This window comes from Amblyomma maculatum, chromosome 1, assembly GCF_055883805.1.
Source record: "Amblyomma maculatum isolate TAMU_Amacu chromosome 1, ASM5588380v1, whole genome shotgun sequence".
In the NCBI taxonomy this organism is placed as follows: domain Eukaryota; kingdom Metazoa; phylum Arthropoda; class Arachnida; order Ixodida; family Ixodidae; genus Amblyomma; species Amblyomma maculatum.
The window spans coordinates 391,174,006-391,189,368 of NC_139344.1; the positions used below are offsets into that span (position 1 = coordinate 391,174,006).

Consider the following 15,363-nt stretch of genomic DNA (forward strand, 5'->3'; position numbering starts at 1 on the left):
TTTTCCGCTTTTGCACGTCAGGAACACTGGTGCTCAGAGTTAAATTGCCTACCAAGGCGCCTTAGACTGTAAGAACAATCTAAAAACGCGTGATCTAAAAGGAGAGCCATGGAATCTTATTCTTTTTGGTACATCAGAATGGGTCGGTGCATCACGTAGGATACAATTAAAATTCTAAACAGCAGTTGCTAACTATGGGCCACGGGGTGTGTGTACTACTCCGCTAAACAATTAAAAATATCAGTTCTTGAAATATGAATATACCAAAATAGCCAGTGGCATCAAATTTCTTGAGCTGATGTAACATAGCCTGATACTAATAGTTTTTATTTTGGATGCCGCGGAAACGTTTCAACAATGAACTACTATAGCTGTCCCGGAGGAATTGTGTGTGGCGATTACTTGTTCACGAGTTGATCTGACTGTAAAGCAAGGCTGCAATTAAGCATAGGAATCAGTTGCTGAAAATAACAGTACAGACATATTTACATAGCATCACGGTGAAGTGCCTTCTGTTGTGCTTGTCTTTTGTTCGTCGCCATCGTCAGCCAAGATCTGATCACAGGATGAATTATGCCTTACACGTTTGTTAACCGAAGGGGCAATGTGGCCTAACTAGAGCTGTCGTTTTGGCGTGCTTTTGTGTGCAGGGTTCCAAATTTGCTTTCTAACGATCGTCGTTACACTTCGTCTAGACTATGATCTATGAGCGACGTTCGTGTCATTCAAAACAGCAAAAGCTACAAAGCAGCGGTCACCGTTTTTTGTGTCATGTGAACTTCTGCACATTCATACTATAGGTGTTCATTCCTCGTACAATTCTCAGTTGCCATTTACTGGTGGCGGAAAATATCTCCACTCCGTTTGAATGTTCGACATCCACGCTTGTATCTGGCAAAAGAATTGAGGATCGCTAGACACTTCTTATATGTATTTGAAATTCTGGTCTTCCAGACCCAAGCACAAAGCGTTCGAGAAGCTACCCGTGCACCACTGTGGCAGTGAAAAAAAAAAAGTCCTTTAAACAGTCCAGAGCAACTTGAATCAATTGCAGGACATAAGCAATAAAACAATGTTAATTAGTCACACTTAAGTAAATATATATATTGGTGCGCAGCTATCACTGCAGAAAGTAAACTGATGTTCAAGGGTGATAAGCAAGAATTTTCTGTTCATGAACAACAGTTTTCATACTGTTGTCATTTCGTAAGCGAAGCGAGGCACAAGCCAGTATTAGCTGATGGGCTCAGCTCCACCCCTAAACATGATTTGCCTGTGTTCGTGTCATGCTTCACCAAACTACCTGGAAAGTGGAGCCAGACATGTGCAATGTATGCAACCTGAGCCTCTGTGGGCTTACCTTTAGGATCCCAAAACAATATTAAAATAGCACTGAACTGTCAGTTCCAAACACCACGCTACCATCGCAGAGGATCTGCTTCAGACTGATGAAAACCTGAGGCTAATTTGTTAAGAAATCTAAACCAAGACATTCCTGAGTGTTGACGCCAAACAAGAGAGAAATAGCACTGAGTGCTCATCAAAGCGAATAATGCTGAAAGCTAAGGAGAAGGTGAAGCTGTTCAGGTAGGTAGAGTTATGACTGTGTGTGCTTTTCCGCAGACTTTTGGAATCGCAGGTGTCATTGCGGACTTGATACCAATCTGCTTAGACTTCCACCTTTGAATAATGTCATGGCTTCTATGTTGAACACACCACAAGCCAAAACATTCAGAAGTGCCTACAGAGAAAGGGTTCACATCCATATGAATTATGGCTGCAATTAAGATACAATTTGAACAGTTTCTTTTTAGATGCACTGGATTAGGTCATCCTGAAGATCTGAGACACCACCAGCTCACTACAAATAATGAATTGCACAAGTGTCACCGATTCTAAGCCAACTACCATGAGTTAACAACTACTGTTTGACGAAAAAAAAACCAAAAGTTAGTGCCTATGAATTATCTTCCATGCAATAGCATTGGCAAAGTGAACTTCAACATAGCAATCTTCATTATATTACCTAATATCAACAGAGCAATCAGAGTACAGTTGAAGCTTCATCGTAACTAGCATGACACTATAGACATGCCAGCATAAGTGATGTTTACCAAGTGAATATTAAAATAAAAAATTGTCTCCATTTCATGCTCTCTATAAGCACGCCAGACAAGATCTTGTGTTTGCCCTTAATTCCTTCATACTTGGATTAGATGGAATTATGTATAGAGGCTGACTGAGGGGTTTCAGTGAGCACAGAATATGTGGCATTGCAAATGTACATGCACCAGAACATGTGAAGCACTCCATTCATGGAAGACTGCGGATATAACCTGTGATTGCCACACTCAATATTGGCCCAAAGCAGCAGATTTTCTAGAAAAATGAAGAGCCCACAACCTAAAGATCAATGCTGTTTCTCAGGGTGCTTTTACAAAAAAAAAGAAAAAACTTTAAAATTCTACTTATCTGCAAGGTCCAAACTTAACAACTTGTATCACGGCCCTGGTTATTACTGCAGGAAGCAAAAGTACTCATAACCAAGAGTCTAACAAAAACAAAGCACACAGAAAAGTAAATGCTCATAAATAACACTTTCTACTCTGCACTACATGTACACACTACTAAGAAACGAGAGCATTAAAATGTAGTAAGGAATGAAAATAGGGCGCATTAGAAGTGGAGAATCCCATGATGACACAGTAGGAAAGGCATGATGATGACCCTCGTACCTACAAAAATGTTTCACTAAACGTGAAGAAGCATTCGATTTCAGCAGTGGGAATATGAATGGTGAGAAGCTTGTTTCTGGATGAACACACTTATGACTGGTGCCTCAGTAGGGTTGTTGCATGCTATCTGAAAATCAGGATATGCAATGGATAGGAAAGCTGCCACACTTCAATGTTTTACAAAATGGGCCGCACGGCTTCCTTGTATCTCAATGCAGGTTTCAGAAGTACTATGCTTGGCATGAATAATTAAGGTATCTGCCTTGTGCATCAAATCTATGCAAAGGCTTATGTTTTCTTGATCACAACCTGACTATGAAAAAAAAAAAAAATTAAAAGGATCTATAAGTACAAGGAGCACTCACCAATGAAGAGCAGGAATTCCCATGTATGCACTTCTTGTCTATGATCAATGCAAACTGCACTTGACACGAACCCTCGAACAGCCCAGACATAATCTACTAGCTTGCTTTAAGCAGAGTATACGGGGATCCTGGCAGTTCTTACTGCCATGGAACCGCTCAAGTTTATGTGGCATGAAGTGGCATCCACAGATAGAAACGTACACACCATGCACAGCTAAATCACAAATAAAGATGCAAATGAGAATGCAAAACTAGCTTCAAAGGCCTTTGATAACAGTGCTTAGTAAACTGCACATCATTTACATTTATAAATTAAGGTATTTCTATGTTGTCATTCTAATTTGTATAGGTGCATCCCTCTTTTATGTGGTCACAACAGTACCTCTGTGAAGCAAACTGCCAAGATGTTGAAACCTATGAAGCCAATTGATATTAAAGCTTGTTCTAATTTTTGCGCCTGAATGGTGGCTAGCAAAACTAACTGTACAAACTTGTGCAGAATTTACATGAGCTGCAGCCCGAGTACTGCAATTGAGATATTGGGCAACAATTAAGAGTAATCTGTATCAAGCAATTCTTGTGAAAATGCATACATAAGCAAATGAAATAAATCAAACACTAACAGACATACCAGGAGAGATACGCTACAACATCACGTTGCAGGCAGTGTCAGAATTTTCACAGCACAATGTGAATGCCTAAAGGAAACCTAAGCATATCAGCCCCACAAAGCAAAATGTAAAATGGGAAAAAAACAACATTCAGAGCCATCGAAGTGGCAGGCACCTTGCTGCTACAGGTTTCACAGCTACTCAATGGTGTAATGCCGGTAAAGATAGTTTATCACAATAGCCCTGCATCAACAGGTGCTTCAGGAAAGTGAATGCAGTCCAAGGTGTGTATAACACGCTATATATATATCACACATCTTGCAACAATTTTTGGTTTAACCAAGGCATGAAAGATCTATAACAAAAACACTAGGTCTATGACCAGAAACCTTAGATTTATGAACATTCCATAAAGCTGGCTCAAGCAGAAGGCACTGTTTGGTAGAGATACAAATCTGCACTAGCTAATTTAGCACATTGCACTAAGCATTTCATGATGCAGCATACGTGGCTTGCTAGGCTCTAAAGCAAGTTTATCCTTTGCTGCAAAAGCTTAGAGAAATAGCATGACAAAGACAAAAGTCCAGGACACTGCAGAGATGATACACTGCTTGAACCAATTCACTCAAATGTTAGCATGCATCACAACCGCTGCAGAGTTGCTCAATTTCTACTGAGCTCATTCACACAAATGCAAGGAAACAAATGCTGCCTGTTCATGGTGCAAACCTTAGGGATTACTAAATAGTATTTGAAATCCAGCAGCAAAGCTGCAGAAAGACCATGTGCACTAAAATTGAAGTAATTATCTACATGCACACAGATGTACAACTTCACACACTCTTTTCCATTGCAGCAAAACTTGTAGCAAACCATTCTTGCACACATGAAGAAAAAAAAAACCTAAACAAAAACTAAATTCACCAAAACTAAGTTCACCGGTACAGCACAGCTTACAGTAAACTATGACAAAAGTATACATAGCAAAAATGCTGCCTAGAGCATCAGTTTTCTGATGCTTTCAAATGCATTGGTACCAAGTACCATAATGACCCTGGCTTCTCCAACAATATTTGTGGTGCGAGATACCTTGGATCACTGTCATTCACAAGCTGTACATTATCATGATGAAATCCTTGTTCCTTCAGTCTTTTCATTAAAGTCATTCTCCATTCTAGATTAGTCACTGTAGATCCATTCATACCTCCTTCCGGAAACAGTGAGATTGAATCAGGAAAGGTCACACAGTTCTTGCAATTCCAGCCAGACGGCTCACTGCTTGTGCCCAGCGTCCAGTGCTCTAAAGCCCACCCATGGTTTTTGGTGAATGCTTTCAGCTGTGCCACTGGAAACGCAGCTGCCTTTGGTGGTGTGGCACAGGTCAGGTTGTAACGGCATAGCACACTCAACACAGCAAAGCTTGAAACGAAGGGGCTCTCTTGCTTCGAATTTGGCTTGACCGAGGTGTCCAACAAAGCTCCTGGCTTACTCTCCCAAAGAAAGCTGTACGCCAACCTCCGAACGTTCAAGTAAACAGGTTCTGAGAAACCTTCGTAAAGTTTGAGGAAGAGAAGAGCGTCGGCTAGTGGCACTGTGGTAAGGTTGGTCCAGACCAGAAGGTCGTCCAGGCGGAAGTCAGAGAGACGCTTCCAAAACAGCTGCTGAAGCACATCTTCAGCTGACACAGACGAGTTCTTAAGGTCCTTGAGGGGAAGGTATACAATCCTTGTATATTCCTCTTGACCACCAAACGTACGCTCTATGTCTGCTAGGAGCCGACTAGTCCTGTCAGCAATGACAAAAACATCTATGACTGGTCGCAGGTATGTGATCTGGAGCCGGAGGAAGTCTAGTTGTGCTGGGCCTGTCACAGTTGCAATGCTCAGAAGCCTCCTAGGTTTGACGCGACGTCTCACCCAAGCACCATGTCTTGTGCCGGCCTCAAGGAAGCTCGAGTTCCACACAACCTATGGAGGGTATGTAGCAAAAACACATGTTTTAAATGTCAGCCAAATTGTTCACCCCGAGCACTGCATGGCTTTAAAGAGGGCGACCACTTTAAGCACAAAATTTTTATCAGTGCAATGGAAAGCTGTCTAAGGTGCTTGATTCCACTATGTTTTGCCAGAAACAGTGTAGATTTTTACCGATCTAAGGTGGCATTTATGGCTGGTTGCAGTCACTGGAAATTGAAGCGGTGAATTTTTTCAATGAGTGCATCAGCATTTTTTTTGTCTGTCATAATGCCTGAAGCTATGATAGCATTTGCAATGACTACTGCATGTCGTCAAAAGATATGTACTGGAAACAAATACATTTCACTTGCCAGGCAGCTAGTAAATAGACATATTTAGTATAGACTAGCATCCATTTCAGTTTTTATGCCCCAAGCTGCTATGGCACAGCGATACACGCCTTGTCAAAAAAGTTTATGTGGACCATGGTTACCGTTCCATCCAAGAAGTGCAGAACACTGGCGCCATCTAGTGACGAAAGCTATATGCAAATCTACAATACAAAGGGAGTGCTGCTTTATGTTAAAGGACACATTTGAGAGAGCTAAAGCTGTAACACAACATGACGAACACTCCTGAAAGGAGAAAACCACTGTGCACCTAAAACAAACCAATGATGTTTTTATTGTGATGTGGTCATGTGACAGGACACACAAATAATGGCAGGACCACAAGATGACTCTACAGTATGTTTTACATGACTTTCAATGCTGAACAAAAATTACAGGCCCTCATTTCTGGGACTTCTAAGTCCTTACAACATAAAGCAATACCTTTTCAGCATAACCTCACGACATGATTTCGTCCATGATAAGCTCATTTATTAATAAGAGCAGGAAATAGTGATCTACAGATTAGACTAGTTAGTGCACAATAATTTTTTTGCCATTTTACAACTCTTCAAAATGCTCTGGCACTAACTTTACATTCTTGCACTGCCAAATCTCCACAGCTACTCCGCTTTTTCACTGACCCTGTATGTCTTGGAGCTCCTTAGTGGTCTGCAGTTTACCTAGTGCCCTTTATGTAGTGTGCACACTCGACTTGTACTCGTATTAAGGGACCAATTACTCCCTTATTATAAATTTAGAATGCCTAGGGCAATAACCCTAAAAATTGAACCAAATTTTACTTAATGGCATACATCATTACCTAGACGTAGTATGATATGCATGCAAATTTAGAGTGATAGCATTCTTAGCAAGAGATACCAGGATGTGGTAAATATATGAAAAACTGCCGACCTTTTGATCTTGCGTATAACAAGAGACCCAGACAACACACCAACTCCCAGGGACGTCCCGTTTAAATCGCTATCTCCCACATCCCAACAGGGTAATCCGCAGGACGTCCCTGCTAGCTCCCTTCTGGGCTATGTTCGAATCTCCAAAGGATCTCCGCGGGACGTCCCATTTACTGGCCCTTTTAAAGACCATGCTGAACACATTCCACGGCAGTTGTAAGGGATCATGCACCCTGTTGCATGAAAGCTAGTGAACAAGAACCACACAAATTCGCCTGAAATGTTCAATGGGAATCGTGTTTGCAAAAAGGGCATATGCCAATTGCAACAGTTAAACGTGGCGCCCAACTAGCACAAGGCACCCAACTTCTCCAAAAAACACAAATCAGCTCTAACTAATGGCTTTATTTTTATTGTCGACAAAGCAATGAAGAGGCTCAGTTAACAATGTGACATGTGACCTTTGTTAACTGCACTGCTAATAAAATATATAACTATCCAAGAGATAATTTTATATAGCTTTGCATATATGCAGTGTATAGCTTGCACATATCAGGACACCTTTGTTGTGGAGTATATATTGAAGTGCTTGAGAAGTGTGGTGATCACAAAATTGTGACTCCTCTGTTCTTTGCAAAGTGTGGATATGTGTGTAAGTTGTGTGTGCAATTTCTCAAGAACCACAAGGTTTTCGCTGAGTGGTTATTATGCATAGTATGCGACACCCGGTATATGGGCACATGCAGAAAACGTGCAAGTTGCAGCATGCAGTGTTCAACGCCCGCGAATATTGCTTTGCACATGGGCGTTTATCAAGTAAAATGTTTTTTAGGTAAATATTATTATATATGTTTTGAATCGTTAGTTCAACACAAAATAATTATAAGTAGAAATTTTGAGAATGGTCACCTCCAGCATAGTGGTTTTCCCGTTGAAATTCAACTCTGCCTCCGATTCTTCCCAAATCATCCCTGCCCTAATGCCCCAATAAAAATTAAAGATGGCAACTTGAGTCTGCTCATAACACTAACATGAGCTGAGATTCATATAACTGCATGCTTTTTACGAGGCCTCGACAAGACAGGGCCTAGAATAACAACCAGAAGAAAATCTAATAAACAATGTCCCAATAAGCTCCTAAAATACCCCGAACATGTCCCACCCCGGTATTGTTTGGGACGTCCTGAGGAAGTCACTTCTTATTTCATTTCGAATGTTTTGGGGGATTTTTGTGGGACGTTTCCGGACTTCCCTAGGACGTATGTGTGTTGTCTGGGGAGGTACACTTGCTTGCATTTTTGTTCAAAATAGGAGGAATGCAACATGAAGCAACCAGCAGAACAGCCGCAGCACCAGCAGTTACATACTGGACCCAGCAAAAAAAAAGCAGCATCGAAGATTATAATTGGAAGCAATTGATTCTTGGACACCACGGGTGCAAAAAAAGTCAACTGGTTCCAGTTGGGACTAACGGTTATCACACACAACTGCAGGCAGTTGGTGCACTCTGCCTTGTGCAAATGTTGTAAAGGGGAATTGAAATGATAGAATCTGCCTTTTTCACACAGCCACTCTGTGCATGCACACCTTGCCTTCTCCAGGTCCACTTGTTTAAATTTAAATGAACCTCAGCCCCAATACATATGTACAGTTAACGTTAGTTCCATGCACATGTGACATAAAGTGGCAGCTGTCAAATAAACACCTTACAAAGTTGTACTATACGGCTGCATTTCCTATTTGTTTGTTTTCAACCAGTAGCAGATGAGTTCCTGCCACTCCGCAGAAGGTGCCATATCTTGTGTAACAGATATGGCTAGATATGGAATAGATATGGCTCCTCGAGCTAGAGCCAATAGCAGTTGTTTATTGTGCAAAGTTACTCTATTATCAATCGCAGTTAAGGAAATCTCCAGCTGGAGCTAATGGCAGTTCACATTTACTAGACGAAGTAATATTGATATCATTCGCAGTTATTGTGAGAATCATTAAAACAATTAAGCACATAAACCTGCACACCAAATAACTTTTTCTACAGAAACTTAGTTCATAAGTTAGTGTTAATAAGGGGCAGTGCGCAGGCATAAATACATGCACATTCGGAACCAACAAGAACACTCAACAGGACTGCCCATCTGGTTTACTTGCAATTCTGGTTAGAGCTTGCAATCTGCCATTTTCACACCACCACTCTGTGCATGCATGCTCCTTTGCTGGTTTTTTCCCAACCCAGCTGCACATGCAGAGTTCATATTCGTTGCAGATGTACATGAGATACAGTTGTAGCTGTCAAGCAAACGCCGTCACTTTGCAAGTGGCTGCGTCTCCCAAGGATGTTTTCAACCAGTAGCAGATGAATTTTCCACCTCTCCCCAGAGGACCTTTAGTGAATAAGTGGATTCTGTGAAATGCATAATTGTAACTCTCTTAACCGAAAAAACTAAGTGGCCCCCATTTTTTTTTTTGGGGTGAAGAGGCGGACCCAACTCTTTACCTCAGGAACCAAATGAAAAGTCGAAGTGGGTTGAAAATAGCAACAATCTGACAGCAATCCAATTTATAGACCAATTTGGATTGCCAAACTGGTTTTTCTGATTGAAAGGTTATTCTAATTGATTCCTATATTCAAATTGGTGTCACCGTCTCTTAACTGAATTATCCAAATGAAAGACATGACACCACTGAAACAGTGAACTGGAATTTGCAAGACCACTTAGTGCTAAGTCTGAATGGTTCCACCTGGGTTCAAATGGCACCAAGTGGACCTCAAGTGAGCCCAATGTGTCTTTTTTTTTTCTTCTGCAGAGTTAACAAGGCAACAGTTAACTTACTCGCTAGAAACAAGCAAAGCGAAAAACCCACACCTGTGGAATTCCGCAGTCAGCGCCATAGTAGGCCTTGGCGCAGAGGCATTTTCCAGCCTTCTCAGAATCGGTGGCCGGTAGCGAGCCCCGGCGGAAGCACCACTTTCCGACCGCGTTCCCCGCCGACGGCAGCGGGTAGTAGTGGTCGCTCATGTCGGCGTTCTCGAGCAGCGGCAGGTGGAATATGTCGGCGGCGATGTCGCGGTACGAGGCGTCCCGGTTGTGGCCGCCGCCGCCGCAGTGCTGGCACAGGTCCGTCCAGAGGCCGCCCCCACCGCCGTGCCGTACACGGGACATGGTGCCCGAGTTGACTGCAGCTAGCAGGAGTATGACTACGTTGAACGCTATGAAGCAGCCCACGATGAGTCGAATGCGGCGTACGCTGCAGCACCAGGCCGGCAGGCTCATCTCCGCATGGGTCTGCTTCTTGCCGCCGCCCAACGCGACGTTCTCCGAGCCGTAGTGCCCTGCTAACGACAATTAAGGAGAGCAGTGGATGAGCACGCTTGTTTGGCCATTACCGCGCTGCAGCAATTGACACCTCGGGAAACGAAACGCTGCGGCGAACGGTAGGGTAGATGTAGTACAGGAAAGTAGCCGGCGCAAAACCTGGGTCCGTATTAGGAGTTTGTATCGTTTGATTGATTGATTTATAGGAAGGGAAAGGCGCGGTAACTGTCAACGTTTCCTTCGTGTCCGCCCGCATTTTCATGGTGAAAACACAGGAACCGTAAGTGGTGGCAACCGAACGGGCATCCGGTTCCTGCATCTCCATCAATCGGATGGCTCAATGTCAGGGAAAACGCGACACTTCTGAAGAGCGCGGACCCTGCGATCCAGCGACGCACCGTCCATCTGGCGGAAGAGGCCGCAACAAGCCAAGGGCTACCTGACAGCCTCTAATCCACGGGCGCACGACTTCCCGTCTTCCCCGGCCTGCGTTGTGGGGGCGGGAAGAGGACGCCCTTTTCCGGTGGAAATAAAAGTACAACCATGGCCAACCAACGAGGCAAACTCTGAATAAGGACCCAGGGCAACCCGAGTATCAATGACCCTGCAGCGGACATGGCAGATGACGCAGTTCAAATCTAACATGTGGCGTTTAATGCGAACATGTAATTAGAGCGATCGAGATATTGTAGCGATGAGGATGGATGTATGTCCCAAATCTGCAAAAAAAGACAAAAAAAAAAAAAAAAAACAAGACAGTGAGTCAAAATTTTCCCCGCCAAGTTCGACACCCATATGTGCAGGGTTGTCCACTTTTAGGGTGAACTCGCGAGCGTGTAGCCCCTTTCTTCGGAGGGCCCTTGCGTCCTACCCGGAAGCGCGACGAAGCCACGTGATGCCACGCGTAGCACGACCTCCAGGTCCAACTGTGTCTGCGCCACTTCGATGTGCGGCCGTGTAGAACGCAACGGCGTTCGGAAGAGAACGACCACCTCACCTGCTCGCGACTTGGGGGCGAGCGAAAGATTCCTGTGATAGAAAAGCGAGAAGCTGTTGCGATCGAAGTAGAAATTGGGAATTCGCAGACTGAGTCGCCGTATACCCTATCGCTATGCATGCAGAATCCACCAGACCTGCCAACCAGATCGTTGGCTTCGGAATCCACGTGAACACGTTGGACGGGACTGACCCAGTCATTCAAATGTGCTAAAGTCCTATAGGGAATCAAGCTGCACTGTGACCTGCCGTTCTGTTTCGCTGCTGCCCTTTTGCTGTGTAGCGTAATGTGCCTGACTATTGTCACGTGCACCTCACCTTGCCCGCGCTCACTGCGCGGATAAGGTATGCCTCCTGCAACAGAGTTGAGGCCGATGAATGCTAAAAGTGTGGCACATTCAAGACCGCAGTTCTTGAAGAGGTCAGATCGTCTCCGACGCGGTGTCGAAAGCGGTTCAAGGAGGCAATGAAGCGCGAGCACGAAAAAAAAAAAAAAAAAAAAAAACTCGAGAAACTTAGAATCGCCTATATACTTGTATGAAGGGCGAAAGCTCGCTCACGCAGCATCTCTAATTCGATGGTTCGACTACGGCTGTCGTCACAGTTGCTATGGCAACTGAAACAGTTGTAGCGTCACAGCATAGCTTCACAGCTGTAACTGTGACGCGCGCGAGGGGATCGAACCCACGGCGTTTATTGAAACAAACCTACGACCCTACTTGAACCCATGACCTTTTCGGGACTCGAACCACGACCTTTTCTGCTTCCGCAATAAAATTCATGGGCATAATTCCCATCTCATACCGGGACATGCTTCGATTATTCAAGATATGCGTAAATAAAGGAGCACGTTGTTTCGATAGTATAGTATAGAAGACAGCCCGCCCTCTAGACCTATTTGAAGAGGATAAAAATACAGAGGCAACAACCGTATGGTATTCGGCAATGCATTCTGCACGAACGCTCGATGAGGCATCGCGCAAGATCACGGTAAACGCATCCGACACTTCGTGTGTCACCTGAAGGATCACCCCGCTGTCCGCGCTCCGATCGGAGAGAGAGAGAGACAAGAGCAAGAGCAATGTTTTCCTCAAGGGGGCGCGAACCACCCAAGCAAAGCAGTGAGCTCTATCAGACAGTGCACGATTGTGACGTGCTAGTCGTTGAGATAAAAGCACCAAGAGCAAGCGACCAGGTTAGATTTTCAAAATCACAAAAAATATCTAAATATACAGTGCGCAGACGTACCCATCGCCGTCATTCTCGACACAGAAGGGAGTTTATCGCGCTTAGGTAGACTTCCTGACAACAAGCAAATACCGCGAATCCGGAAACAGGATCACACTGGCCGCCTATAAACTTGGAACGAGAAACACTGAGGCTGGAGACAACCCAGAGTGCACGGCTGTTGTGTGTCTCGCGAAGGACGCCGAAATGCTCGATTTTAAAGGGACACTAAAGAGAGAAAGGAAGTGGGGTTGCATCGATAGAATGCCAGTTCCTGATTACAAAAAGACCCCTCTTACTGAAAACAGAGCTGTTATAAGGTAGTAAAGAAGAATAACAGAAATACAGGTATCGCCACCACAGCCAAACGGCCGAGGCTCGCAACAACAAATCACGTGACGCGCTAGGGATCCCGGAGGCTGACAAATGCGAATTACGTTGCATGTTTGAGTGCAGTAGTACGTTTTTTCTCAAACATGATAACACGCTTTTATCATACGTAAACGACGGCGAAAAGACAACGTAAACGTTGCAAGGCAAATACAAAAATATATAGTTGGAGGCGCCACAGGCGCCCACTTCAGTTTTGGTTATGTTTCGGCTCAGGCATTTCGTGCGCACTCGGATAGTTTGTTTGAACCTGCAGCGCCTGAATTACGAGCTTGGAGCAGCAGATGCGCCTTGATGGTTCCCATTTGAGCATTCGGAGGCACGAGCGAGCGAAATCCGCTACCGCCGACACACTCCTTCGTTCACACTTCTGCGCCAACAAATCGCCGCCGTTGCCGCTTCGACCGCGACCTGACCGCTTGATTGCAGCTACGTACGCCACGAAAAGCATGCATATGCTATGTACCGAAGGAAAAACGCATTATCATTCAATTGTTCACTAAATCATGGCACATCTGACCAACATATACTGCGTCAACAAGACCTTCAACGTGCTATTTGCAGGCGTCGTAAACAAAAGGGGCATACTTGCCGCTCATACCAAGGAGAGCGTCGATATATTGCGCTCGTCGCCCGGCGAAAAAAAGGGCCTCGGGTAAAATGTAAAAACTAAAAATAACGAAGCACCAGAAATACATTACAAAAAGTTAAAAAAAAAACAATTTGTAAAAAAGAAGAAAAAGAAAACCGACAGAAGCGGTAAGACTCGAACTCGGCACTGCTTGCTCCGTAACATTCGGCGCTAACCGCTCGGCTACGCCGCGCCACAGGAACCTTCGAAATATTTCTAGTTTTTATGTCATGGCCCCATTTACAATAAAGTGTTTCTGCTGCAGGTCTAAAAATTACAACTTCTTGATCATCGGCGCATGCTGCCTGCTCTCACGTCTTGCAACTAATGTTCTGGATGCCTATGCGCACTATATTGTGCACTGGATCCATTTTAACATGTGGAATTTCACAGCGCTGGCAAATGTAGTGGCGCCGGCACTTCGGTCATGTTCTGCTAGCGTGGACGTAATTTTTGCTGAACACGGAGCAGTAGCACAAACCTTGAAGGAAAAAAGTGCGACGAAGCTTCAAAACTGACAAGCGCAGCAGCGAGGACACTATTTTGCTGGTAACTAAATCTTATTTGTATGTAAACATGTCAGGAAGCGTTGCGATGACCGAGGGCTCGGTTTGTTTATACACAGTGCAAGAAGGAGCGCAAAAGCTTGAGAAACATGTAAATTATTGTGCATTACAAGCGCTCTGTTTTTTTTTTCTTCCTTTATGAGCCCATCGCTCGGTAAATTACTCTCTTCATCGTTTTATTTATTTCGGCTGAGGCCGTCATAGCGAGTACGCTGTTGCCAAGTTGGCCCTTGAGGGATGCGACGCCGCGGGCCGTGCCGGCTCGCTAGCTGTCACGGAGTCTCCGCTTACGTCATATTGTGCGTCACTCAACTCCAACTACGTAGTTGGAGGCCACAGTTTGAATTCCACCGGCGGGAACAAGAAAAAACCTCAACTTCTTATCGCAATATCTCAGCAATTATTCGATTTTTTGCTTCCGGATATGCGGCGACAGTGTCACCAAATGTAGTTTATTAGATTTTCATACCATCTTTGGCTGTCTTTAGTGTCCCTTTAAGGGAAGATTGGGAGCTACAAAACCTGGCCAATGGCAGCGATGAAACGGTTGCAAACCAACTCAACCCGGCCGAACGGCGCCTACTGAGAACGGCGGCCGAACGGCCTCAACTGAGAAGCGGTCTCCTCGGCCGGGATCGAACTAGTGACCTTGGGTTCAGCAGTCGGGCGCCTTAATCACTGAGCCACCGCGGCGGCATGCGCTCAGATAAAGGCTATTTACACTTGCGAGTCGCGAAGGGCGTGCTAGCTGCTGTCGCATGCGACCAGGGAGCCGCTCAGCTCGACCAATGTTCGCACTTGCAAATTCGACCCGCGGGTCGCTTTTCCAGACTTGTCTATCTTGACTGTCGACCACATAGAGTAAAGCTGACTTCCGTTCACTTCTGCTCAGCCGCTGATTGGTTACCCGGTTTGCGACCAACAATCGCAAAGCTGGAAAATCGAGCAGTGGTCGAACGGCCTGCGACAGTCTCTTTTCGACCGAACCGGTCGCACGACCACCGCGAAAATCGCAAGTGTGAACGGGTCTTTATCGATTCTCAAGATGAGACGCACAAACCCTGCTCCATGCACTATCAGGAGGGGAATAAACCACTACTGTTCCTGGGTTGATCGCGCTGCGTCGGCGGTTGTTCCCGTCTGCCTCTGCAATCGTGCGCATGCGTGCGTGTCCTTGACAACTTAACTGTGAAGTGTTTCAGAGACACTGTACGGAAATGTCCTTTGAGAACTGTGGTGTCTGCACGACGGCAAGAACTGAGACTCGCCG

The 15,363-nt window shown here is 44.8% G+C and overlaps 1 protein-coding gene across 2 annotated transcripts in view; it reads right to left on the bottom strand.

Annotated features, from left to right (window-relative positions):
- Window positions 1–3,053: 3,053 nt before the first annotated feature.
- LOC146208538 (beta-1,4-mannosyl-glycoprotein 4-beta-N-acetylglucosaminyltransferase-like) overlaps window positions 3,054–15,363 on the bottom strand; it is a 31,783-nt gene continuing 19,473 nt past the window's right edge. Inside the window, exons 2-3 of one of the 2 annotated variants that reach the window (XM_084594564.1) lie at window positions 9,834–10,300; window positions 3,054–5,678 (exon numbers count right to left, since the gene is read on the bottom strand). In XM_084594564.1, coding sequence (XP_084450690.1) covers window positions 4,716–5,678; window positions 9,834–10,300 — 1,430 coding nt within the window. In that variant the 3' untranslated portion in view covers window positions 3,054–4,715. Of the gene's footprint in view, window positions 5,679–9,833; window positions 10,304–15,363 lie in introns of both variants that reach the window. The other variant, XM_084594556.1, reaches the window with a different exon arrangement.